Source organism: Pyrus communis, chromosome 4, assembly GCF_963583255.1.
Source record: "Pyrus communis chromosome 4, drPyrComm1.1, whole genome shotgun sequence".
NCBI lineage: Eukaryota > Viridiplantae > Streptophyta > Magnoliopsida > Rosales > Rosaceae > Pyrus > Pyrus communis.
The window spans coordinates 11573711-11601580 of NC_084806.1; the positions used below are offsets into that span (position 1 = coordinate 11573711).

The 27870-nt window shown below is 37.5% G+C and overlaps 3 protein-coding genes and 1 pseudogene across 3 annotated transcripts; all 4 read left to right on the forward strand.

Annotated features, from left to right (window-relative positions):
- Nucleotides 1-2084: 2084 nt before the first annotated feature.
- LOC137731495 (uncharacterized) lies at nucleotides 2085-6740 on the forward strand. The gene is made up of 9 exons (XM_068470614.1): nucleotides 2085-2563; nucleotides 3249-3310; nucleotides 3558-3612; nucleotides 3819-3917; nucleotides 4135-4221; nucleotides 4451-4567; nucleotides 5390-5482; nucleotides 5762-5792; nucleotides 6345-6740. Exons 1-9 carry the CDS (start codon nucleotides 2468-2470, stop codon nucleotides 6527-6529), a joined length of 825 nt encoding a protein of 274 aa, XP_068326715.1. The 5' UTR covers nucleotides 2085-2467; the 3' UTR covers nucleotides 6530-6740.
- A 1330-nt stretch (nucleotides 6741-8070) lies between these two features.
- LOC137732685 (uncharacterized) lies at nucleotides 8071-8526 on the forward strand. Its single transcript, XM_068471979.1, has one exon. It carries the CDS (start codon nucleotides 8071-8073, stop codon nucleotides 8524-8526), a length of 456 nt encoding a protein of 151 aa, XP_068328080.1.
- Nucleotides 8527-10960: 2434 nt separating this feature from the next.
- On the forward strand, nucleotides 10961-14883 carry LOC137731609 (probable E3 ubiquitin-protein ligase LUL4; annotated as a pseudogene).
- A 6376-nt stretch (nucleotides 14884-21259) lies between these two features.
- Nucleotides 21260-23930, forward strand: LOC137730835 (heavy metal-associated isoprenylated plant protein 33-like). The gene is made up of 3 exons (XM_068469817.1): nucleotides 21260-21667; nucleotides 21815-21890; nucleotides 22050-23930. Exons 1-3 carry the CDS (start codon nucleotides 21638-21640, stop codon nucleotides 23549-23551), a joined length of 1608 nt encoding a protein of 535 aa, XP_068325918.1. The 5' UTR covers nucleotides 21260-21637; the 3' UTR covers nucleotides 23552-23930.
- Nucleotides 23931-27870: the final 3940 nt, after the last annotated feature.

A 27870-nucleotide genomic window follows, 5' to 3' on the forward strand; every position in this document is an offset into this window, starting at 1 on the left:
TGTTTCATTCAGAATCTGTGACTGTCCATCGGGATTCGTTTGGATTTGGCCTGTTTGTAATTCATCCCTAACTAACTTGACGTAATTACCTTGAAATTTAACTTATCCAACCTTGCTCTCCATTGTTAAGTTTGGTTAACCATTTTCTGAGCCCATGGTCCAATGAAAAGAAATTCAAGATTAATTGAGTCATGAAATGCATAAGAAACCCAAAGCAAGCAGCCATCATTGAGCAAAAACTATCCAGCCCATCTACATACAGATTGGGTTTGTCAAGTTTGAAACAACTTTCAGCCGCAGTTGTTTTTATTTTTTTAGTTTATTGCTTGTTTGCTAAGAATTTTAATTTGTCTTTTGACTTTTTTCTTCATTTTCTTCTATGCTACAGTGTGTACACACACACACACACACACACACGAGCCAAATGAAAAATTAAAGACGAATGAATGGAAGTGGTGGTGGTGGGAGGGAGGAGGAAAAATTTAAAGGAGGCTATATGAAAACAAAATCCATTAAAATTCCTCAAATCTCAGTTAAATACACCCTCAACCAATTTAGCTCATTTTCTCTCTACCTTGTCGTCTTTCTCCAACCCTCTGCTCTATCTCTTGATGTTCCTTATGGTAACTGGGTACAAGCCTGATATGCCATTCACAATGGTCATCTATATGCTTGATGCACTACGAGACCAATATTGTTCTAAAGAGGATGATGAATAGGTTTTGGAACCTAAAATTTTATACTCAAGTGCAATTGATGCTTTGTTGTACTTAGCTTAGTGCACGAGGTTGAACACCTCTTTAACTGTGAATATTTTAGCAAGATACATTCATGCACCTACACGTAGACACTAGAAAGGTGTAAAAGATGTTCTACGATATCTAAGTGGTATTATGGATTTGGGTTTGTTTTATCCCTACTCAACCATGAGTGGAGTTGTCATCCTTCTCGGTCCTCGAGTTGATTCTTGCTCTGTTGGTTATGTTGATACTGGACAGTTATATGACCCGCATGAGGCAAGACCCTAAACGGGTTACGTTTTTATAGTTGGTGGAACTGCAATATCTTGGAGGTCTACTAAGCAAACTTTAGTTGTTACCTCTTCGAAGCATACTGAGATACTCACCCTCATAGCGCTCGTGAGTGTACATGGTTCAAAGTCGTTGTCAAGCATAGTCGAAGCACTTGTGGATTGTCATCTGTATTGATGTCCCAATAATGATATTTGAGGATAATTGTACATGGATAGACTAGATTTAGAAAGGATATATCAAGGGAGACCATACCAAGCACATTGCGTTGAAGTTCTTCTTCTCTCATCAGCAACAAGGGCATCAGAAGATCAAAATCAAGCGAATTCGTTCCAATGACAACCTTGCCGATCTCTTTACCGAGTCATTACCAAAGTTCAGTTTTCTGAAGCTAGTCTGAGAATTTGGAATGCATAAACTGTCTGAATTATACCGCTTGTAGTCTAATTAAAGATTTTGTTAAACTCAGGATAAGTATCATTTAGATACCTGGTTGACCTTAATGTATTCTTTTCCCTTAGTTCATTAGTTCAGGAGCATTTCTTCCATTGTATTTGCTAACCTGACAAGGTTTTCTTGAGCAAGGCACCTATCCTAAGTTGGTCATACTCTGATGTGAGCATTAATCGCCACTTGTTTTCTTTAAGCTTCGACTTTGCACTTCTCACTTTTTCCCCGAAGCTTTAAATTTTGTCCTGTTTTACGTTTTACCATTATTAAGTTTTTGTGAATATTATCAGTTTTCTTGAATAATATTAACTACAAGACTCCCTCAGTGTGTAACAACAAAATCATAAGACTACCAAATAAAACAACCAATTGCAACCCATAAAAAGGAGAAAGAACAAAAAAAGGCAATTACGAACCAATTGAGCCCCATTTCTCTCTCTTGCCGTCCCTCTCCTACCCTCACGGCCTCACTCTCTTGATTTTCCTTCAACACCCTTTTCATTTTACACGCAACAAAACATGAAACCATCGCCATCATCCACGTTACATCATTCAGAGTTACATAAATCACAAGATTTCAATACACCCAAAAAATACTCAATACATTCAGAAGCAAACCCCAACCCACCTACCATTTTAATCTCCCCACAAGTAACTCCAGGAAAACTCCATCAACACACACCAAATTATACAAAAAATATTAATTAAATAATTAATTTTATCAACACATTTTCTACGACTTTCTGTGCCCTCCTGCAGCCTGCTGATCTCGGAAGATTTCTCCATCAAATCACGCAGATAAGATAAGAAGGCAAGAAAACAAAAACAGTGGGTGCCCGGAAAAGAACGAGGCAGGAAGCCCGCATCTTTTTGGAGCCGAATCAAATCTGGCAAACCTTGAGGGGTTGAGGCCTCGCTTGTCGTTGAAGCAACCTATTTACAACGACGACGACGAGGAGTGCAGGCCTTGGCGTCGGAGATTTTCCATGGCGTTCACTTGGGCTTCTGCTCTCAGGATCACTCTCCTCCTCCTCCTTCTGGCCGCCGTTGCCACTGCTTGTTTTACTCTCCCTATTGAAAAGGTTCGGTTTTTCTTATCTGGGTCGGTTTTGTTTTCGTGTTTTGATAGCTTAATCTGTGAGTTTCTTCCTTATGGGTTTTGTTTTCCGTTTAGTTTTCGGTATGGGGTTTCGATAATTGGATGATTTTGCTTGTGCGTTTTGATTGATTTTGTGATGTTTGATTGGGTATGCATCTTTTTGTTGATTGGATTATTGGGTAGGTCTTACATTTCGAATTGGTGGAAATTTTGGATTTTGCTGCAGCTGTGTTGATTTTTTTCCCACTAGAACTATTCTTTGGTGCTTTACATTTTTCTGAAATTGAGGGTAAAATTTGAATGAAATATAGGGAGGAGCCCAATTTGAATGGGATTGCGTTTTCAAGCATGCCGAAAATGCTGAACTCAATTTGATTGTTTGTTATTTTCTAACTAGGTTCTTATCACTTGAATAGTGACATGGATATCTTTGTTGCTCGTTAGTCTATCTACAATTGCAGTTTCCTTTTCGTTTGAAATGTGACAATGCAGTACGACTTCTCTTGCTAAATTGCATTAATTCTGTCAGCTGCAATAGGAGGTCTTTTTGTGGATCACTTCCTTGAGACCTTTTCGTACCTCAATTATTTGGCAAAGATGCTGATACCGAAGTCTCTTATTCGAATATGGTCATGTTTGTTGATTGATAAAGTAACTGGTATCTGCAGATTTTGAAGGACTTCTTATTATGGGTTGAGCATGATCTTGGTCCTTGGGGTCCCCTTGTGCTGTAAGTAAATTTTAGGACTTTAATTTTGTTTCTATTTCTACCATTTTTTTTTTTCTGGGTTTTGACTCTGACTAATAATAATGTGCATGTCTCATTTTGATTGCTGTCATAATTTTAATCATAATGCTTAGTCACAGAAACAGATTGCTGACAGGTTAAATTGTCCACAAACATGAGTTACTGGTTAAACAGTGATAGACTGCCTCTGTTTGCCCTTTCAACTTATATTTCTTTGGGTAACATGCAGGGCTATTGCATACATCCCACTAACAGTTTTGGCAGTACCAGCTTCAGTACTTACTGTAAGCATTTGTCCGATGCCTTAGCAATTGTTGTTACTGCACTGTAATTCTTGTCGAATAATGATCTAGCATATGCTTTGCCTACTTCACTTAAAGTTTTCTTTTACTGTTATATTCTGCAATATCCAGTCATGGTCTAGAGGGGAAAAGAGAGGAGAAAACTTCAAGAAAGAATTTTTTTTAAATTTTTTTTATTAATGGTTCAGCTCGGTGGTGGTTATCTTTTTGGCCTACCTGTTGGCTTTGTTGCTGACTCAATTGGAGCCACTATAGGTGCGGGGGCTGCTTTCCTTCTTGGAAGAACGGTAAGTTTCCATTCTAAGCTCTTGTTGTTTAGAAAAATTTCCTGGTGTTTAAGTTCTGAAAAAAAAAAAGATAATATATAATTGCATTTGTGTGTGTGTGTGTGTTTGTGTGTGTGAATATATAATTGCATTTGTGTGTGCGCGCGTGCGTGTGCTCCCATTGGTCATAAATATAGTATGTATGCTTTCTTTATCTTATTCTTAAATTCCCACACAGATTGGGAGATCATTTGTTGTTTCCAGATTGAAGGATTATCCTCAGTTCCGGGCAGTTGCCATTGCAATTCGGAGATCCGGATTTAAGGTTTGTGTGATTCATATTTTACCTTCAAAAAATGAATTAACATTTTCAGTGTGCACATTTAATGGCGTTTCCACGTGCATCTTACCTTATTAATTTACCCTAATTTAATTTTTTACAAATGGTAAACAATGAAGCATGGAAGTAGTGAAATGGCTACAGCGTAGAATGAACATTATCTATAGTAGAATGTAAATAGATGCTGATATTACTTGTTTCATTCTTTCTGCAGATTGTTTTGTTGCTTCGTCTTGTGCCCTTGCTCCCCTTCAACATGCTAAATTACCTCCTCTCTGTGACTCCTGTTCCAATAGGACAATACATGCTGGCTTCCTGGATAGGGATGATGGTATTTTCTTCACCCTCAACTTTTATGTGATTCCATCCCAACATCTTGCTATACTATGTTCCGTTCTAATCACAAGTAACGGACACAATGTTTTTCTTTTTAAAATGCATAATGGGATATTGTCATAGTTTATCATCGCTTTTCTTTCGATATATATGTTGATCAAGATGGTTGTCTTAGTGTATCTTTACAAGAATATAATTGTATGCTTGACTAGCATGCTTTGTTCACGTTGTGAAGTTAGCATTTACCCCTTTCAGTTACTCCACATGTTATAATTTGAGCTTGAAACATGCTTACCCATTCATCCATCATGACTTCTTGTGGTCCATCAATTACACTCAATTGTGAAAATGGTTCAGCATCTTTTAGACATCGGTCATATCAATTTAACGTATTAGAGGGAGAGTTGCACTGTGTTAAAAGGTGGTCTGTATATTCATGAATTTGTGAATTTAATATGTGATGCATATGCACACTTCCATCTGTCTCAAGCTGATGTCAGTCTTTTGTTTAGACAATATATAAGTTCTGAACGTAACATATAGTCATATATTGGTAAATACGTGTGTAAGTTCTGATTAGGGAACTTGTGTACGAATGCAAAATACATGTGCTCTTTAGGTCCCTACCAGGCTGAGTAATATTAATTGTTTTATCAACTGCTATTTTTTGTTGCAACGTAGTTTCAGAGGACAACTGGACAAGTTTCCTGAGCAGGCTTCAAACTTAAAACTTTATGTTAAAGAGAGATCTTTATCATAGGGGGAGATTTTTTGTTTCACTTCGATGTTCATGTGTTCGATGTTGGTTCTGTTACAGCCAATAACACTTGCGCTAGTATATGTTGGAACAACTCTTAAGGATCTTTCTGATGTGACGCATGGATGGGGTGAATTTTCAAAGACCCGTTGGGTAAGAGCTACCTCATCTTTTATCTGTTCTGGACTGCTTGTAATTTTTTAATTTGTTCAAATGATCTCTCCTCAACATTGTTTACTGAGATTTAGTATCTGGTGCATGTTGCGAGCATCATGTCCCAAAAGGGTGTATCGTAACTGTTTGTTATGGACATATAAGCTCTTAGAGAGCACAATTTATAGATTTTGAATTAGGCTTTGGGATTTGTATAGCATTGTTTCTTCATTTTCTTTATCTCTGACATATGTTCTCTCTCTTATATTTTGTATGCAGGCTTTTATCATACTGGGCCTTGTAGTCTCCGGTAAGTTGCAGCATCTGGCAAGCACACACTACTTGTTTTTTTTCAGCCAACCTTCTCTTCTTTTTCTTCTTAGTATAGTGGGAGCATCGGAACTACCATGCTTGATAAAAATGTTTGGGTACTGTCATAGCATGAAGCTTAAGATAAAAATGACGTGTCAATGAAACAAAGAAGAAAGAAATAAGCAGCGAAACGGGAAAAAGATGATTTTTGAACTTTGGCACACTCTAAGTAGGAATGCCGGTGCTGTTGGATTTACAAGTGTGTTGAATGGCCAAGGGGGGGAAATAATGGGAACGGGAAATATTTAAATCACTCGTGAAATTTGTAATGTTAGCATTTTTTACATGTGTGGTAGTCATTTATTAATTGCAGTTAAACAAAGCATTTTGATATTTCCCCAAAAGAAGATTATGGACCAGGTGAAATTGCTACTACTGGAAAGGGGCTAATAAGCAAAACTTGGTTATACATTGTACTACAATTGAAGTTTCTGTCCATATATTGAAGCTTTGAAGTATTCTGTTTTCTTTTTATTTGGCTTGTTTGCAGTGATTTCAATGATTTGTGTTACAAGAGTTGCCAAGGCCGCTTTGGATAAAGCTTTGGCTGAAAATGAGGATATTGATAACATCGATATCATACCAGAGTTACCTGTTGTCTCCGAAGCACCAGTGCATCTCAACCAGCCGCTTTTAATCAAGATAGATGCGCCTGACGACCATCATGAGAAATGAAATCCACGCTCTCTGTAAATTCCTCCTCCTTTCAAAGTGTTATGCTCAATTAATACTGCAGCATCAGATAGTCATCAATTTGATCCCTGTACAGTCTCCCATCCTTTAGATTTTGTAATTTGGAACAAATATGGCTCAACTTGACCATTAAGAATGAATTATTTGAGTCTAACTTTTGTCCTTTTCAACATGAAATGAAAGATTAAAGAAATCTATTTGCTCCCTATAAGTCTAGTATTTATACAGAAGATTTGTTGTGCCCTGGTTGTCCTCTTGGACAGTTGGTCGAAATACGAGTTGCTTTTACCATTGTTTTATTATAAATTTTCTTTCTGTGACGAATCGACGGTTGGATTTGCCCTGGTGTCAAGGTAATGTATCTGTTGAATATGATGTTGTGAGTGGAGAATAGTCTGAAATTTGAAGATTTGGTTTGGCAAGAAATGAAGAAATTGATCCACCTGCCACAAAATTAGGCTTTGTGTTCTACCAGCACAAACACCCACCCCCAAAAGTCAAGGGAGGATTCTTGTATATCACACATGTATACATCTCCGTCACCCTTTAGCACTTCTGAAGTGAGTCACGTGATGAGGGCTATAAGGTGATGGCGTTATATATCTCCGGCCACGCTCGAGTTTCCGCCAGGGGCCATGGCCCATGAGAGAAGTTCCAATCTGCTTGTGGTCCAAATTACCAGGGTTTGATTTATGCTGATGGATAGGAATTGGAGTGATTGTGGGAAGCAAAAGGTGATAGCTTTGAAACTTGAACAGGAGTGAGTGAATCAAAAGATAAGTTGGAATAACCAAATGGAAAGCAACATCATATACAAATGAGACCTCATCATTAAGCTTGGCGTGCAGTGTGGGTGCCATCTCTCTCTTTCTCCCTCCCAAACAAAGGAAAAAAGCAGTAAAAAGCAGTCTTTACCATTTTTAATTAATTTTCTGTCTCCACGCTTTCTTGTGTTGAAATTTTGGCCCTTTGAGACCCTACCACTTCCTTAATGCAAGGGCCAACAATATTCTATCATGTCACATGTTCCCCTAAGGAAAAATTATAGTTGTAACTAGGATATAATCACTTGTTATAAATCTAAGTCTTAACTAAATATCAATAACCTATTGATCATATATCAACGACCGATCAAATGTTGACGAAATAGTGATCTTATATTGACACACTGATTATTTTAGCAATCGCGATTTGAAAAATAACCCATTTTGCCCATTTCATATTCATATTTCCCACTTTGAAAGTTAATCTCAATAAACTTATATTATAATATGTGAACTGGTTATACCAGGCGGTTGTATTCTAGTACCACCAAACTAATCACAGCCATCCATTCAAGAATATGAGAAAGTATGTCATGAATTGACTTTATGGGGGTCATTACACAGGTTATATATGGACTTAAAGATGTCAAATATGAGTGGAGTGAATCTTCTGCAACACAAAAAACCCAAAAAATGCATGTTGTCTTTAAGTCCAAGGTGGCCAAAGTCACCAAACATTTCAAGTCACTCCAATCAAAAATGCCCAGATTTGGTATCTTCCCAACTGGTGGCTGCTTTGATGGATGCAGGGATCACACGCAGCAATCCTCAGGATTTGGAACTAGGGTTTGGAACCTGAGTGACAAGCCTGTGGAGCTGCAGATAAGAGTTGGGTCCATACTAAAAAAAGTTCACACTTTGAAACCAGGCTGCTCAAAGAGGCTGAAATGCAAGCGCATATACAAGGCCTACATGCCTGGCGGAGAGAGTGGCGGCAGCGGCGGTGGTGGCATGAAGGGCTTGCTGTATTACTACGACGAGACCTGCCACCCTTACGTTTGGATTCATGACACTGGTGGTGATACTTTGAGGATGGTCAAGCAACAATATATCAGCCTTGAGGACCTCAGGGACTCTTGTGAGATCAGGATTTTCAGGGATCATCAGAAAGGCTGCGTTTTGGTTCGGAAGAAACCGAGGCCGGATTTTTGCTGATGGGATTGGTTTTGATTTTGCTATCTGTTTTTGTTAGTCTGTAATGTTATGTGTTTGTATTGGCATTGTTAAAGCATGCTAATCTTTCACGTCTTTTGATTTTTTTTTTCCCTCGTTGGAGGGTTAATTTGTATGTTTTATTGTGCGTGATTGAAGAATTCAGATATTTTATGGTCAAATTATGAAGAAATGTGTAAGTAGCAGTAGCACCAAGATGTATACTGAATGAAATTGTTGCAGGTTTGGATATGGTTTTTCTTAATGTGGAGTTTGGTCATTGAGAAAAATAAAAAGGGAGAAGAAGAGAAAACGGAAAAAAAAAATGAAAAATGAAAAACGAAATGGTACTGAAGGCTTTCTTGTTGTTGAATTGTGTTGTGGGGGGAGGGGGCTGGATGATTTACTGTTTTGAATACAATAAAAATCATGTATGTCATCGGTGATGCCATTGAGACAATATATTGATTGCAAGAAAGTTTACCTAGTGGCGATGTTATGATACTGCATAGGTGCTGGCTTTGAACCGAAATTAGTTGGTTAACATGTTGATTGTGTAGTGTGTTTTTAGTATTTATTTTGTTGCTGGATTCTTTTTGTCATCAGGACTCGAAACCATATTTTGTTATAAAATCAAAATGAAATCGTTGAACAAGGCAGTTTTAGTTGTTTAATTACACTAGAGTGTATAAATATATGAAAGGTATGAATATGGCAAACAATATCATTCTTATGTACTACCAATTAACGCAAGTCATTCAAATGCAATCATCAATAAAACAAGCTTCTTCTTCCCACTTTTAGTCCGTGAACACCAGGATGTAAAACAAGGCAACTATCCCACTCGAACTGGAGTACCAACTAAGAACACACGGGACTAGCAATGCATTGGACAAAGGCAAAGATGGCTCGGAGGAAAAGATCCTTGACGTGGAACCTGTAATGGTATACCATTTGTATTGGGGAATTCTCACATAATCATTTTAATGTCTCACACATTTTTTTTCTTCTTTTTAGCTATTTAATTGAATAAATCGGCTATGAATTTTTTTTTTTAAATACAATTATATATTTAAATTAAGAGGATGAAAGAATAAATTCGTTGCGAAATTACCATTTTCGAGATTCGAACATAAAATCATCTTCAACCGAAAGGACTAAACATAGCTACATCTAGAATTTTAGCCCTGCCTCAATAACTTATTAGTTTTAAGTTTATACTTTAAATTTATTAGTTAATTTAGTTAAATTACCATTGGATGTTTTCAAAGTTAGCCGTTGAATTTGAATCAATTATTCAACTGGAGAGTCGGGTCCAAAAAAAAATGTGCTAAAAGAGGGGCTACATTTTGTAAGCCTGATGCCCCTTTCACCAAATAATGGTATGGTGGACTCTACAAAACTATAGTGTAGTCGGTTGGAGATGAGTTTTTGAGCAAATCAGATCATTTTTTGGCATTTAGACCTTTGGCCTTCTCTATTGGAGATGGTCTAAGATCTCTAACTTACAGGTGAAAAAAAATACTATTAAACCATAATACTAAGTAATAACTACAACCATGATTAAACAAGAGCATGTGAGAGACTTAAAAAGACGTGTGCTTATCATTTCCTTTGCAGACATGATGTGAAGAAGTTACCTTTCCAAAGACCAGTGTCCCGAAGAGCCGATCGCACCATCCATACGCAACCAACACTTCCAACTCGAGTGAGCGGCAACTCGAGCATTGAAAAAAAGGCGCATCATTTTTCACGTACCCACTGCCCTACCTGACTTGCGCATCGGAGAGTGGTTGCCCAACATTGCTACCACAACCACAAGGTGACCTCCGCCACAACTTAAAGGAGCAAGAGAATACCCGAGCTAGAGGCATTGCAGCCTATCTCATTTGGGCTTCAGTGCATTTTGACCCGTCGTTTTGTTGATCTATTTTTATACACAAAATTGAATCGGAATCTTCTTATTTATAAATAAAGTTAAGATTTTAGCACCCCTGAATGGTCTTTAAGCGTTCGTAACTAAAAGATGAGTGCAAAAAAGGCCCATTCGTTTTTTATTTTAATGTCAAAATGTGAGATGAACATAATAGAATATGATAAGTTATAAATCTATAATAGTGTAAGTTATTTAACCTATCGTTTTACATGGGTTACAAGTCTTGTTTTACAAGTCTCTGCCAATCTAATTTTATCCTTAATGTATAATCTTATCCAACCAACCAAATGAGTAAAAGCCTTAAGATCAATCCCTTCACAATCTACAATCGATTCAATTCAACCTTACGAAAAGAAGAATTAAACACATTGATTTCGAGTAAAAAAATGTTGAATTGTAGACCAACTTAAATAAAAGTTTTATTTTAGAAACAAAAAAAAACTCTATATAAAGCCGCAAAGAACCAAAACCGTGACAAATAGTATCGTTTTAACTTTTTTACTCGACAAATAATTTCTCTTCACGCGAACAAAACGCGATCTTGTTCCTTTCTCTTTTCTCCTACAGTCGTCGTCTACAGTACACGGTTCCCATACCAAGTCCTCCACCTAAATCCACCATTTTTCTCCACTCACAATTCACAACCCAAAGCTTTGATCTTGACAAATGGGGATTTCATGGAGCACCAACAGAAGAAGGAACAACTATTACCAAAACCCACCACCACCTCCGCCGCCGCCGCCGCCACGTCAACCCCATTACATCTCAAGTTCTCATCCTTATTACTCATCGGAGCATGCCTCTCTTTCTCCACCTCCACCGCCACCACCTCCTCCTCCTCCACCGCCACCTGGCCCTTTGGTTTCAACTTCTTCTTCTTCCTCCTCCTTTTCATTTTCTTCTAATAACAACTACCCATATGCCAATTCCGCCACACCTTACGCCCCACAAGGACCGCAACCCAGAGCTCCGTACCCCACACACTCTCTCCCTCTCCCACCTCCTCCTCCTTCTCCGCCGCAAACCCATTACTGCTACGGCCACTACAACTCCTGCAACCATGGCAATTCCATGATGGGGCGCTTCAGTTACAATTACAATTACAATTACCAGCAGCCTTATAATTATGGTGCTACTCAGAGTAATGGGTGGCCCGCAATTCGGCCTCCTCCGCCGCCTCCGCCGCCTTACGTTGAGCATCAGAACGCCAAGAAGGTGAAGAACGATGTCAACGTGCATAAGGACACGTTGAGGCTTGAGATTGATGACCTGAACCCTGATCAGCATTTGGTGTCTTTCGTTTTCGATGCCATGTATGATGGGAGGTGAGCAAATTGGGATTCTTTTTGTTGTCCGCTGGTTGTTCGCTTCTTGAATTGGTCTATGTCTTATGTTATGTCTGTGTTTGAAGCTTGTGTCTTGTAATAGATTGTGTGTTTTTGAAATGTGTGTGTTGATTGGTATGTATTCATGCTCAGATGTTGTGGACAAGAAATGGGATGGGGTTTTGATCTCAAAGTTATCGGCATTTAGGACCTGAGAATACTAAAGCCTTTAACCGTATAACCATAAATTTAAGAATTTGAGTTAGCTGAGATGGAATTTTCGTAGCAATTAATTGGGTAGAGGAAGAGGACTGTAATGCTTTTGGATTCATTGCTGCCATATCCATGGAAATGGAGTGCTAGTGTTGCTGCTATGATACTGAACCGGAAAAAATTAGGGGAGGTGGGACAAATTTCTGATATGTGTTCATTTAGAAGGGTAAGGAGACAATACCCTATGAGTTATACAAAACTTGCTTTCATATGCAAGTCTGCAATTACATTGATTATCTAAGCATATGAAATATTAATAAGATGTGGGACTTATGAAGCGATTGTCACTTGATGCTCATATTTGAATCTTTGGATGATGTAATTGCTGATGGACGCCTTAAAAGAAGCTCATGAATTTCGCCTTTTAATATGTTTCCTAGCTTGGGGGATTACAGTGGTAGATATGACCATAAACAAGAAATTAGCTACAGACGTCAATGTTCGTTGGCAAATCAATGATTCGAACAACTTCACATTACGGTTTGAAGTGTAATTTTTTGGTAGAAATTTTTGCTCTGCACCCTGAAGCTCTAGGTTTTTATCTATCTTGAGAAGGTATGGGTCCTCCTTCTCCAAGAGGAAGGTTCCCTATCATATACAAAGGGTTAATTTTCTTGCTTTTGTTTGTTGAACACTGCTCTCAAGAGGAAGCAGAAATATGAAGGGAGATAATTTACTGCAATCACTTGTTGGGCTAGCGTTTTTTCCAGATTACTGCTTTTCATGATAAACTCTGGATTAGGATGTCAAACTACCTTAGATATATTTCATTCTTCCTACAAAAAACAGGGGTCATACTGGCATCTAACTGAACCCTCTCAGATCTGGTTATCTTTACCGAAGTAAGATGAAGCTATGTTGAAACTGTTTCTTAGAGTTTTCGTCAATTATTTCATAGGTTTTGATAAATCATTAAGTAAAGTAATGGTTTTATCTTTGTAATTGAGTCTGCTCTTGTGCATCATTTACTGCAATTGTTTTTTAAATAACTCTTTATTATTTGGTCCACACTGTTTATAGTACCAATAATGCTATAATCCATGTCTTGTTTATCCACATTTCTTTCAGTCTAGAGGTTCATTGAAGTATTATATTTAATTTGCTTTTCAATAGTGCTTGGAAACAACTTTCTTGGATTAGTGCTACTTGTGTTATGCAGAAAACCATGCTGGTAGGTGCTTTAGGTTGTTTGCACTTTTGTCTATATATTTGATGTGATTAGCATTCTTAAGTGATAAGAGTTACCGTCCAAAACTAGCACTAGTGTGAAACATTTGGTGTTATGATTGCTGCATATTCCTGCTGAGCATTTGCGTGTAGCCAGCTAGCATATGTTGTGCATGTATATGGCACTCACCCTATGCATTTTCCCTATATATAGAAAATAAGTGGGTTCCACTTACATCACATGCCTATTGGCCATGGTCATGATTCTCTAACAGTAAAGACCATGGCTAGTTCTCCATGGTTATATGGTAACAGTTTCCATTTTCTTAGCAGTCTTTTTAGGCGATCTTCATTTCTTATGGGCTTTATCATGTTCCTTTTTTCTGATCAAGTCTTCTTATCGACAGCATTACAGTCTTCTACTTTGCCAAGGAAGAGCCAGACTGTAGGTTTGTTCCACTATTTCCTGAAGCATTTATGCCAGTGAGAGTCCCCTTTCAGAAGGGTCTTGGCCAAAAATTTCGCCAGCCCTCAGGAACAGGAATTGATTTAGGCTTCTTTGAGTTGGATGATCTTTCAAAACCATCACCAGGAGAAGATGTATTTCCGCTTGTAATATCTGCTGAAACATGTCTGCCACCTGATTCAACAGATGAGCATATTGTTGGGCCTACCCCAGATACATCCCCTCGTATGCAGATTACTCAAGCTGTGCTGGAAAAGAACAATGGTGACCATTTCCAAGTGAAAGTAATTAGGCAGATACTGTGGATTGATGAAGTTCGGTATGAGCTACGTGAGATATATGGAATAGGAAGCTCGACAGTGGAAAGCTTTGATGACACTGAACCAGGGAAGGAATGCGTGATATGCATGACTGAACCTAAGGACACTGCTGTGTTACCTTGTCGACATATGGTGAGAGTTTGTCTAAGATACATAGAATATGCTGGAGGATCTGCACTTATACCATGCGGTAGAAAATCTGTTGAGACTGATGATCTGGAAGGCTCAAGCCCATTGTGCTCGAGGATGTCTCTTGTGAATAGACTGATCCAGGCAGATGGGCTTGACTCATCCGATCACACATCTATGATAGTCCAACTCCCACACTAGATTTCTGTTAAATTTCGGGTTCTCTTGGTTAGTGGTTAGGAGCAAGAGCATTGGATGGTTGGGTCAGTAACATGCTACCATGGTTTTTGTTTCTTTCTCAAATTTCTAACTGCTGTAGATTTAGTTTCTTTAGATGACGAGAAATATAATTCTTGATTAGAATTCCTTTGTAACTCCTAGAATGTGTATGACAATGCAATTTAGGATACATACCTCAAGCTTTTCACTTTTAAGACTACAGTTGTTTATTCTCACTTCATTTGTTTTTTCCAGTGTATGTGCAGTGACTGTGCAAAAGAATTGCGGGTTCAATCCAATAAATGCCCCATCTGCCGTCAACCCATTGAGGAACTTATAGAGATCAAGATAAATAAAAGTGAGCAATGAAGATACTTGTTTCTCCATACTATGTGGATTGTGGTATGGCTATCGAATTCTTTTATTTGTGTGTTTTCACCTGTTGTATAAAGGGGCATTTTTGTTTTGTTTTGTATATTGTAATTGCTGTGTTGCTTTCTAATATTCATGTGATTATCTTACATAGATGACTGAAATTTGATCCTCAAGAATTAACTTTCTTAACCATTATATATACCCATGGTGTGTGCAAACTGCAAGCTCTTGGTTCCCTTTATAGGCAACTCGTTTAGAACTTGTAAACTAAAAAAATAAGTAAAAGTGCGGGTTTGATTTCCTTGAATGTTTTGTGGAGTACTTATACATTTAAGGAGTCTTCATCTTTTTTTTTTTTTCTTTTTTTTTTTTTTTGAATTTGTTTTTTTTTGAATTTTTTGAGGTTTACAGTATTTAATTAAAAGAGATCAATTTCCATGCTTTTACTTCACAGTCCTCATCATTTTCTTTCCTTGGGGGAGAAGAAGAAAGCGCGGGAGGCATGTGTTTGTTTACTTTCCGCTGCTTTAGTCGATTCTCTATGGTATCTTTACATTCTATATACTTATATCTTTATGTGTACATATGGAATCAAGGAAGAGAATGAAGAACATTCTAGGTTGGGACATCTAGATAGGACAAACATTCTGTGCCTCATGGAAGTACTTTTATTCACTCTGGGATACATCTCAAAAAGAGTCTGGGAGGGAATGTTTCCCGTTGAAGTTAGCGGGAAGGGACAAATTAAGATTCTAAACCTATAAAGCTTAGGTGGGTCAAATTGCATCTTATTGAACATCCCTACTGTATTTGCCCTCAGTACTTTATTTCTTATATGTGTGTTTGTGTGTATTAGGTTCCTTATAGAATCACACCATCTTATTATGTTGTATGTTAGCCTTATTATTCTTTTTAACTTTGTATTTGTTCACTGTTTAGCGTTTGAACAAATTAATCCCGATCGTGTTACTGGTTGATATGTTAGCCACTGAGACCATGGACATCTGAATCCTTCAGACTAGTATAGGAACATACTATATGACCAGTTAGGAGATGTATTTTCTCATGCTGATTCAATTACGTGACCCTCGGCTTTCTTTGGTTTCTTCACTAGTGAATATTCTTTGTGGGTGTGGGTGTGGTATCTCTTGCAAGAGAGGATGCGATTGACTTGTTTTAACAGACGATTCCTTGCATCAACAGCGTCCGATTCTGTATGCCAAAGCTGTCATAGTCTTCCCTTGTTTAACCTCCCTTAACCACACTACAAATTGCTGTTAACATCGCGCTTTTATCCTCCACGCGGTGTGTATGTAATCACCAGCTGTTTCGTTGTTATCGCACAACAGTGTATGCTTTACCCCGTCACGAGGTTTTCTTACACATAAGGGCACCTCTTGTTTTCACTGCTATTTGCCTGCACTGAATGTTAGCTATAACTCCCATATGATTACCTACTTTTCTCTGTATATCCTTTCCTAATGTTGTCTGTGCTGTCCGTTAACCATTGTATATATATTCACTTCTGCAACTTGTTGATATCCTTCCGAAACACTTGCGATCCGAATTGGTTTCCTTTTTAATCTTCTGGTAAAAAAAGAAGAAATCTTGTTACAAACTTCATTAATCACTACCGTCATTGCGTTCGGACTTTTGTTCGAATCTTGTTAGGTTCACATAATCTGCAGGCAAAAATCTAATAAATGACGACCTCAAATCTTCGAATCTCTCTTATCAATCACTATCTGCAGAAGGCCATGTGGTGCTTCATGTGCCACCTTCTGCATAAATGGCAATGGCATTGCTTGGCCGCCCAAGTCATTCCTTATTAAAACCTCCCTCACAAGGAAAAGATGTTATGTCAAGTTCCATACATAGGAGAGAGGCTATAGAGCTACCCACTTTGACATACATTCAAGTTTCAACAAGGTTCTAAAGCTCCCATGCATGTAGTTTAGACCGTTCTGCTTTTTAAGTGCTGCCGTGTTGCCCACCGTCTCTTTGTGTATGGAGGCCAAATGGAAACCTAATTAATAGTTTTCAACTGTTTTTTTTTTTTTTTTTTTTTTTTTTTTGTGGTTTCAGAGAGGCTGTTGGTTATCTCCGGTTGTATATTCACTTGTGTTCGTATATCTATCTCATCGCTACAACCGATTGTAAGATAAATTTTACATGATGAGAGAGAGACATAAGCAGATATACATAATTGGTTATAAATCATATTTTAAATGTAGTTATAGTAAACATACAACTGGAAATAAGGATATGCAACTAGTTACAAAGCAGATCTCAAGTGATGAGATAGATAGACACAAGTGATTAAGAATCAATTACAATCTCCACTGTTTATGAGGAGATTTTATAGTGATTAGTTGCATGATGTGAGAGAGAAAGAGACGAGAATATATTCTGCTTTGATTATGAATCAACTTTGATTTTGCTTAAACTTTAGCCAATCACTAAGTCACCTCAAAAACACAATCAATGTTCCAAAATCAATTTCTCTTGGTTTAAGTCCCTTTTCACACCCGTCCAAATTAACATCTTTTTACTAGTAAAGTTACCACTTCAAAGGGTGAACAGGAAAGCTAAAGGGGAAAAAAGGCACTATGGTTTGTTTATACATCACCTCTCTCACCTCAGGCTTTTAAGGACTTCAATGATTTGTAACCTTACGAAACAAGTGTCCAAAACTCATGAAAAAAATCTACCCAAAACCACAAGCAAGCAAAGCATGATTCATCTGCATCAATGGAGGAGGAGAGGACTTTGCTTGTGGCCCTCAATAGTTGCTTTCTTTTGCCTAATTGCTGCTAAAGTAGGCCATACACATGATCAAAAACACCAAAGGAGCTTTTATTAGTTTCATAACCTGACGTACAGCTTGCTATTTTCCTTTCTAAAATGCTTATGTGACAGCCAATGCTCACAATTTGTTCACCATGGATCACTGCTTTTGTGGAAATTACCAAAATCTTAGGCTGTTTATATTGCAAAAAGCTTCTTTCACTTTTCTTTTCTTTTTCTTTTTTTCCATATTTTCCCACATTTCATAAATAATGGGCCTTACATTGCACCAAACCCTAGCTCAATTGGGAAATTTTCTTCAAGTTGGTGTAGCGACAACTGGCAAACCATTTTGGGGAGAATGAATGATATATGCACAAAAGGATGAACTCTTTTTATTTCCACCATTTGGGAATATGATATCTTTGCTTGGGGGTTTAGAAATAGTATTGTGGAATTAAGCTAGTCTATTTCACATTCTTTTATGTTTTTTTTTATCAGTTAATGGCATTTAAAAAAGAAGATCTAAACTTTTGGCCTGTACCAATTTTACCGGAGCAATTTCGGGTTTTTCTTCGATAGTTCAAGTAATTAGACCTTCTAACAATCTTTACTGTTCAATTTCATAGAATTAATTTTTTCCGTTCATTTCCGGACTACTCTCAAACTATTGAAGAAAATTAGAGCATTTCCGTTCGCTTAGAGCGACCTATGAGCGAGTAGGTGGCTATTCACACGGACAAATCTATTTGGGAACTAAGATAAGGCAGGCGTTTGTTAACTTTTTTTCTTCTTAAAACTCTTACCTTAGATTGTATTATTGAGAAACACCAATTAACAATGTTGGTTTTTTTTTTTTATTGTTTTTTTTTAATAGCTAAAATGATTCTTGAGATTGTCTTAACTCTCCACTTTGGTTGAAAATCGATAGAAGTGGTCCATGAGTTTGTTCACCGTAAATTATTTTGGTCTTTCTGTGAAATATTTATCAGAATTCTAGTTACTATTAACTGAGAGGATCGAAGGAAGATTAAAGAAACCACTCAGGTTGCAGGAAGGTGATATTCTCAAAGATTCAAGATTGTTTGCACTTAAGAGTGTGATTTCCCTTGCTTTGTGCAGTACAACCTTGAATCCTTCTCGTTAACGTTTTGTAATGTTTCCTCCCTCCCTTCAAGACCTCTGACTTCTCTTTTTGCAGGTGAGTGGTTCCCTTTTTTAGGCTTCTTTAGTGAATCTTAGTTACAGCTAAATCTTCCTCTTTCTCCTGGCACAACTGCGACCTTTTCTTTTGGTGTAAGATAAATGAACGCCATTGTTCTCGTGAAGACTGCATCGTATGCTCTTCCTAGAGCACTCCTTGCTCTGGTCAGCTTCCACATGCGATAATTCTGGTAATGCATCTCTTGGCTTTTATTCATTGTTCTCCTGCGTGAGTTAGGAAGTTCACCTCTCTCTTCATTAAATGCGGGCTCTGTTAGGCTTTCACGTGAACTTAAGGCTTTGAGTCTAATTCCTTTTTAACTGACTTAGTTGGCTTGCTAAGGAAAAAGGGAAACTAGGTTTGTTCTCTCTCAAACTCACCTACGTGGACTTCAAAGATTGTGGGCTTGGATCTTTGGGCTCCTAAGCAACCCAAAATCTTCCATATCTTGACCCTGCGTAAGCCCAATAAAATTTCGTAAACATCCACACCATGATTCACTTGGCAAGGCATGGCACGTGGCTTGGGCATATTTTAGCGTGAATAGTAGTTAGCAAAATAGAGCTTGGCGTGATGAATATGCAAGGATTTGCATAGGTGTGGCATGATTATACAAACATCTGGTCCGATTATCATTATTTTAATGGCATGGCATGATTGTGAATGTTTTCTCTTCTCAACTCCATGCCTTGTCATGTGTTTAGACTTGATTCAGAGCTTTTACGACAATAGGACCTTGAAACTTAATTGAGTTTGCATATGATATTTTTGGACCTCAACAATTGTCAATGATGATGTATTGTGTGCATTGAGCATACGAGCTCGACTTATGTATCTTCTATGCCAAGCGAAATTTTCAAGACCACACCTATTGAAGTGTATATTTGTCAACTCAAGCTTCTTATGTACACGTGTTAAACCCTTAATATGCAGGAATTGTTTTTTTAAACACAGTTATCAAATCAATACATCATCTAAATTTTCTTTTTTTAAAGAGGTAGAAAGAGTTTATTTATCGATTTAAATATATTTTCTTTTATGGTCGATTTTCCTTTTTAGTCCCCATGTATTTTGACGTAATATTATATTATGAGTATTTTTATTGTACAAGTTGACCAAATTTTCTATAGATGTAAGAAAAGTTTTTAGATAATGTAACCAGTCTCCGAGACGAGAAATTTTTCCAAGTGCCGGGAACACCATGACACATGGTGTTCCCTCACCCATTAGGATTTAGTTTTATTTATTTATTGAAATATAAAATTGAAGGATATCCAAGATGTCAAATCCTAATGTGTGAGCGGCACTTGGAAAAATTTCTCCTCCGAGACAGAGTTGCTCTAGCCGGAAAAGGGTTGGAGACCCCCCATTCTATTTATATTTATTCCAGAACAAGCAGTAGCCTTGCAGATCATCCGACGCGTAACAAAGATCCAACCATCAAGAACATGGATCGACTCTATTTCCATACTTCTTTGCCCTACTCAATAAGAGCGAGGCATATTTTAATGTTGAATTTACGGATGATTTTATTTCCTCTAATTTTCTATAACATTGCATTTGTCAATTTCATCTCACATGTTTTATGTCCCTAGGTTAAGTTTAACGACCTTTATTATTTTGAATATGTCAATAAACCCTAATAACTTGTGTTTTCTTTCAATAATCTTTAGTGAAGGTATATAATTTAGTTCAGTTAGCTGACCAGGTTTTGACATTTGGTTACAGAAGTAATCAATTTTATTATCATTTCTGCAACAAAAGGTCAAAAATTGATCATTCCAACTAATTGACCTATAATCTATTCCCAAAATTTGAGTTTTTCTTAATAAAATGCCTCACAATTTTGTTTGTTTTTTTTCTTTTTCTTTCAACACCTCTCTACATAACCACAAATCGGTGCCCACAGATTGATTCATATCAAAAAGAGTTCACACCGCAGGAGTGTCATTACTCAAAAGTTACTACTCAGAGGCACTGGATTCACCCAGATCCTTAAAAATCCGTTGGATTTTAAAGAGGTGATCTGGTAAATTGCTTCCGCCAAGCTCAAAGTACGAATAGCAGCAGCAAAGTACACAGAGGAGGAGGAGGAGAAATTTTTAATTATTACAGATACACAAGTGGTATATTACGAGTTTAAATAGAAGTGGTGGAAAATTTTATTTTTTAAGTTATTAATTTTTTAGCACACATACCCCATAATTTATATAATTACACGTAATGTATCATTCCGTATACAAGGCACATTGAAAAATCTCTCGATGAGAATGATTGGAGGAATCAGACTGTAACAAAAAAAAACTGTCTAAGCATATATACGAAAGAGAAGGTCGAATATAATGGCATTATTTATTTTACCACCGATATTGGGAGAGGAAAATCTGACACAGTTTTCATTCGTATCTGCTGAAAATAATTAATAATTATCAAAGATTAAATTTAATAGTTGAAACGAAATCTGACCCTCTTCAATTCACCAACGCTATTTAACACTCACCTCCTCATCCTCACTCCTCACTCCTCACTCCTCACTCCTCCATAGTTCTTATGAAAGCCAAGCCAGGAAGCAATTGCTAGCTTCCGAGCCAAGCCAACTTATAGATCAGAAAATACAAATAATAGCAACAAATAATAAAGGCCTGAAAATATAAGAGTGAGAAAACGTCATGGAGGAGGCACCACTCTAGAGTCTCCTTTTCTCTCTCTCTAACCCTGAAATAGAGGAACCAGAGATGCCCATTGAAGTTTAATATCTACCCACCTCTTCTTCTGAGCTTCCTCTCTCTCTCTCTCTCTCTCTCTCTCTGTTTTCTGCAGCGTCTGTTTGATAGATCTATCAGCGACCCTTCTCCGTTTTTACTATTAATTGTAACATTGTGTTAATTTGTTGCATTTGAGCTGTAACTAACTATGAGTAAGGAAGAGTTCTTGAAGATCCAGGTACACTCTCTCACTTCCCTCTTCTTAATTCTTTGCTTCATTTGAACTCAAATGTTCATAACTTCATAAAACTTTTTAAATTTTTTTGACCGTTGTGAATATTTCTTTTTCACTCTGCTGTATTCTTTGGGTTATCTGTACATGCAGAAATGTGTTCTTAAAGTGAACATCCACTGTGATGGATGTAAGCACAAAGTGAAGAAAATCCTGCAGAAAATCGATGGTATCCTCCATTTCACTCCCCCCCCCCCCAGTATTTAATTTAATCACAGAAAATTATTTCTTTCTGCTTAGTGCTTAATCACATTTACCCTTTTGTTTTTGTTCGATACAAATTTTAAAGTTTGCATTTTTCTAAAATTTGTTGGTTAATTTTGAACAGGGGTTTTCACTACCGACATAGATTCAGAGCAGGGAAAGGTGACGGTCTCCGGAAATGTAGACCCTGCTATTCTGATTAAGAAGCTTGCGAAATCCGGCAAACATGCAGAGCTTTGGGGCGCTCCGAAGGCGAACAATAACAACAACCAGAGCAAGCAAAATGACAATGGCAAAGGCGGAAACAACAACAGCGGCAAAGGCGGGCAGAAGGGTGGCGGTGGCGGTGGCGGTAACAGCCAGCCAAAGGGCGGCCAGCAACCCCAGCAGCAACAGCAGAACCAGCAGCTCCAGCAGCAGCAGCTGCAGCAACTCCAGCAACTCCAGCAGCTGCAGCAAATTAAGGGGTTACAAGATCTGAAGCTGGCCCAATTGAAAGGCATGCCAATGCCCCCTAATTTCAAGGACCAGAACCCGAACCCGAACCCGAATCAGAAGGCAGTGAAATTCAACGTGCGGGAGGAAGAGGATTTGAGTGACGATGACCTCGATGACCTCGATGATGATGAATATGACGAGGATGACGATGAGTTTGATTATGACATGAATGAACCCCTTCATCCTCTCACTAAGGGGAAGCCTGTGATGATGGGCAATGGCGGCCAGGGGATGCCGCCGAACATGATGATGGGGAACCATCCGCAGATGATGAATGCCGCAGCCCAAAAGGGTGGTGGTGGGAATGTTGGTGGTCAGAATGGCGGTGGTGCTGCGGGTAATGGGAAAAAGGGCGGCAGCGGTGGGGTTGTGCCTGCTCAGGTGAATATGGGTGGTGGGAACAATGAGGGTAATAATGGAAATGGAGGAAAGAAGGGTGGCGGCGGTGGAAACCAAAACCACAATCAAGGAGGCGGGGGTGGAAAGAATGGAGGCAAAAGTGGAGGCTTTCCGTCGGATGGCAAAAATGGTGGTGGGGGAAATGCCAAGAATGGAAATAGTGGTCAAGCGGGTCCTAATGGGATCATGGACAATGGCAATGGGGGTAAAAAGGGTGGTGGAGGAGGCGGCGGCGGCGGAGGAATGAGTGAAGTTCAAGCTTTGAACAATGCTTTCCAGAACATGGGTGGCCGTCCTCAGGGCATGCCTGGAGGTAATGTGGGACAGATGGGCAACATGAACATGGCAATGGGCCCAATGGGTAGCATGCCTATGGGCCAAATGGGCCAAATGGGCAACATTCCAGCTGTCCAAGGCCTGCCGGCTGGCGCCATGAATGGCGGTGGTGGCGGAGGCGCCGGTGGAGGTGGATACTTCCAAGGAGCTGGGCCTGAGGCCATGCCTGGTAACCCCTACCACCAACAACAATACTTGCAGGCTGTGATGAACCAGCAAAGGGCCATGGGCAATGAGAGGTTCCAACCAATGATGTATGCTAGGCCTCCACCTGCTGTTAACTACATGCCACCCGGCCCACCGCCGCCATACGCATACGCTCCTCCTCCAGCAGGTGAACCATACACTCACTTCTTCAGTGATGAGAACGCCTCAAGTTGCAATGTGATGTGAAAACGGAAAAATTGACTGGAAAAATGGTCCTGCTGCTGCTGATTTGGGTTAATTTGCTGAGTTTGTGGTGGTTCTGGTGGTGGTGATTTCAGTTAATGGTTCCAATGACTAGAAATCCGATGCCATATTATACATGGAAATGTTTTTTTAGCTTTAATTTCTCTCTTTTTCCCATCTATGATCATCTTACCTTTTAATCCTAAGTTAATTAGGGTTTAATTATTAATAGAGAGTATTTATAGATAATATCTTTAAAGTCATTAGGGGAGCAGATGGGGATGTAAGTGGAAGGAGGGGGAGATAGTGTGCTCTCTGCTCTCTCTATTTTTTATGAGGATGTTTATATATGTTTATATAAGTTGCAAAAACAAAAATAAGATGAAAAGAATGGGAAGCCCATCTCTCTGCCCGTTTTCTCTCAATAATTTCCAAGTCCGAAATCCACTCTTTTCTTTTCTTTATTTATCAGAATTTTTTTTAGTTCAAACAATATTTTACGTTAAAATACATTAATCATCGAAACGCAGTAGGTTGAAGAGGAGTAAAAAAACAGTGAATATGGCAAGTGCAATGTGCATTGTTGCTCATTATCCATTTACAAAATTTGCCTGCCCTCCCTGTTTCCTCCAACGTGATTGACATCATGGATGTTTGGGTGGTGGGTCCACCTAAATGAGTAGGGCTAGTGGAAATCTGGACCCACAATCCTCAGCAGTGTTTTTGGTGATGGTGTTTCATGTATGCCTCCTTGCTTACAAAGAAAAAGAAATTATTGATTCTCTCTACACCCTTTCAAAGTTCGTGCTGTTAGAAAAAAAACATGTAATTAGAATATAATAAATAAAACTTTAGTATAAATTAACAATATAGATTGTTTTTTATTTTATTTTGTTCTTTGGGACCCATAAGTAACAATTTTTCCTCACATATGCCATATAATTTTGACATATGTGGGCAAGTTTTCCTTCTACATACATATCAATTCACGTTTACACATTAAAAAAATAGCTGTTGCGGGTAAGAAGTTGAGCAGTGCTCTTTCCTTTACTTTCTGCGGTGAAGTTTTCATTTCATGCGTCTCTTTATGCATTCTTTTTATTTTTGTTCATTAAGTCTCCCTCCTCTAATAGAAAAGGGGTGATTTATGTACTCTCTTTGACCTTCTACACCTCTTTACTTTAATTATGATCCTTGATTTGCTTTGAATTCATGATAACTTTCAACCACAGCATGATCTGTTACCAATATCACCGATATTATTCCAACTTAACCATTTATTGTTGATGTTGAGTTTCACCACAAAGGGTCTATGTGATATAAGAGATGAAAACTTTTATGTATTAATTATATATTATTTTGTCATACGCTTGATGTTGATCTTATCCTCCAACAATTCATTCCAACAGTTGGAGGATAAAATGATTGTGAAAAAAAAAAGAGGATAATAAAACACTTTTTTACTCTTTCTAAATATTTTTGTTTAATCTTGTTTGTTATGTTAATTTGATTTGTTTAATTTTTTTGTTTTTGAACAAACGATATTATTTATACTAAGAGGGAGTGAGTGGGCTTAGCCTTACAATGGACTAGCAATAATATGGTTCAAACTCGCATTTGACGAGAATCAAACCTAAGACCTCTCACTTACAAGTAGAAATAAATATCAGTATACCGTAGTACTAAGTAGCCACAAATAAATAAAGATTTGTTAAGAGGAAAAAGTATTGTGAAAATCAACTAAAAAAGTAGAATAAAATGGAGGTGATTTTGAATTTTGTGTAGATTTGTTAAGATCCTTTCAAAAGTGAAACTGCTGTCATCTCACGTTTTTAACATAATATTTTATAATATTAACAAAAAAATTCACGTTAATCTGTGAAGTAGTAAATAGTTCTATTTTAGAAGTGTCTCTTTAGTATTTCTCTTTCGCATACATTGGGCAAACGAGAAGATGAAGAAACAAAAAACAATGGGGAGCATTATATTGTGCGAGGAAAATGTCTATATTGAACGTACTGTGACATACCATTGACAATGAAAGTGTTGACAAAGACAACCTAACAACTTTGTATTTTAGAAAATCTAAAGGCGTTGACACTTTGGACAGAAATTCAGGTCTGATGAGTGAGTGAGTGACACACTGAAAGAAAGAAGGAAAGAAAGAGCATAAAAAAAATTTACAACGGAGAAGTAGATGAAGGAGAGTGGACCCCACAACACAAACTTGATTTGGATTCGCAACATGATGATGATAATGGAGGAGCTGCTGCTGCTGCTGCAGCATTGCTGGTATACTGTTCCGTCGAGTTCCATCGGTCCACTGTCTAATCAGACAGCGATTGATAGGAAGCTCCGTTGAACCTTCCCAAAAGTACTTCTCTGTTCCCCTCTGCTTACCATCCCCCTCTGTATAATTTAATAAAACTTTGATTAACGAGAAGCACAAGTTTAATTACTAACTAATTGGGTCAAGCTTTGGGTTACTAATTTACTAATTTAGCAGCATAATCAGTAGACTAAAGTCTCTAGTACTAGGATTTTTTTTAAATTTAATTGGCTGCAAGCAATGACTTTTGTTTGATAATTTATTTTAATGGCTTATGAAGGTAAGGGATTTTAATTGAGATTCTACCAAATACGGACTTAAAAAATAAACATGTAAGACTATTATTTTATATGTCAAGGAATTGTTTATGTATTTAACTTTGGAATCAAATTATTAACCTAATTGGTAAGTGGTAGATTCCCGTAGTAGATAAAGCATTCATTTTAACTAACTCGTTTCAAGTTTGAACTTTTTATTTAGTGTAGATTAGAAGTATAATATTGCTTGTTCCAACCGTAGTTTCTTTTGAGTTACATGAGAATGTATGATGGATTGATAGTAGACTGTCAATCAAAATTGCACATTACCAAATTACATCAATAATAATATATATAATTAGCTAATACTGTTTACACGTATTAGACTATTCAGGACACACCCCGATTCAAAAATTGGAACGTTTTGGCCGTCACGTGTCACATTCCGGATCGGGTCCCCACCATATCCCAAGCCAGGATGTGACAATTCATATCGTTGATACTCTCTAATAGAAGTATAAATTACAAATTGCATGAGAAACTCATATATTGTATGTTTAAATAGCATTACTCTATTAAAAAACAATATGATGCGATATATTATTAAACTGCCAATCGAGACTGTACATTCACGTATAATTGCTCAATCAAGATATAACCTTTTTTGTTTGACACTAGATGATTTATTTCTTTGGGTGGTAAATATTTTATGGGGATGCTAAGAACATCCTCACGCAGATTTTCTTATTTATTTTTTCAATCTTCTTTTTTATTCTGCAGTGTGTCTTAATGACCTAACTAATCTAATTTTTAGTTCACACTTTAAGATTAACTCTGTAAAAAAAAAAAAAATTTCAAACAAAATAGAAATTATTTAACTGTTCTATTAATGTAGTCAAAATTTCAATGTTAAATGAGAAACACAATTCTTCTCTTTATTGAATAACCGTTAGATGGCTAAACAATTCCAAACTTAGTTAATTTTTTGTCGAGATAATTATTAAAGGGTGTCCTAAAAAAAGTTCGTATCTTCATATGAAATTGCAAAATAAAATATAGAGAATGCTTGTCTACTCCATAACCTTTAGGATTATTAATTGATTTGCTCCCTAAAACTATCATTTAGTCTTATATTTTACCTCTTGAAATTGGTTTCCTCTCATTTTGCCCCCTTGAAAACTACCATTTTCGTCTCCTTAGTTTCGGTTCACCTATTTTTGTCTATTTGTCAAATAGAAATTAAGTTAGAGGGTAGTAAGGATATTTTACTTTTGACATGGCAGTTCGTCGTAAACTTAGAAAAAGTTTCTAGATATGTAAATTATAGGGTTTGAATTAGAATTGTAAAAAATGGAATTAGATTGCTTTAGCAGACAGCTTAGAGGCAAAGAATTGTGTTAAAAATATGACGTTCATACTTTTCTTCAATTTAACATTTACTTGATTGGACAAAAACAAAGTGAACAATGAGACAAAAATGATAATTTCAAAAAACAAAGTGAGACAAAATCGGTTTTGAAAAGTGTAAGTGAAACTGAATGATAATTTCAAAAGGCAAACCCATTAGCTATTTGGAACTTTGACATCTCCAAAGTCATAAGTGTTTGCTTGCAAGATCAGCCAACGACTTGTGTATCAGGCTCTACGGTTGCACGGGTAACGAGAGACCTAAGCCAAAAATTTAATGCTCGTAGCTCCAGATCCAATATTTCTCAGTCTGATTGGTTAACAAGACT

Excerpts from the sequence above, each read along its gene's own strand:
- LOC137730835 (XM_068469817.1), top strand. The coding sequence starts at position 21,638 with ATGAGTAAGGAAGAGTTCTTGAAGATCCAG. Across the intron at positions 21,668-21,814 it reads AAGAGTTCTTGAAGATCCAG|AAATGTGTTCTTAAAGTGAA; the intron begins GTACACTCTCTC and ends CTGTACATGCAG. Across the intron at positions 21,891-22,049 it reads AATCCTGCAGAAAATCGATG|GGGTTTTCACTACCGACATA; the intron begins GTATCCTCCATT and ends AATTTTGAACAG.
- LOC137732685 (XM_068471979.1), top strand. The coding sequence starts at position 8,071 with ATGCCCAGATTTGGTATCTTCCCAACTGGTGGCTGCTTTGATGGATGC.
- LOC137731495 (XM_068470614.1), top strand. The coding sequence starts at position 2,468 with ATGGCGTTCACTTGGGCTTCTGCTCTCAGGATCACTCTCCTCCTCCTC. Across the intron at positions 3,311-3,557 it reads CCTTGGGGTCCCCTTGTGCT|GGCTATTGCATACATCCCAC; the intron begins GTAAGTAAATTT and ends GGTAACATGCAG. Across the intron at positions 4,568-5,389 it reads CTTCCTGGATAGGGATGATG|CCAATAACACTTGCGCTAGT; the intron begins GTATTTTCTTCA and ends GTTCTGTTACAG.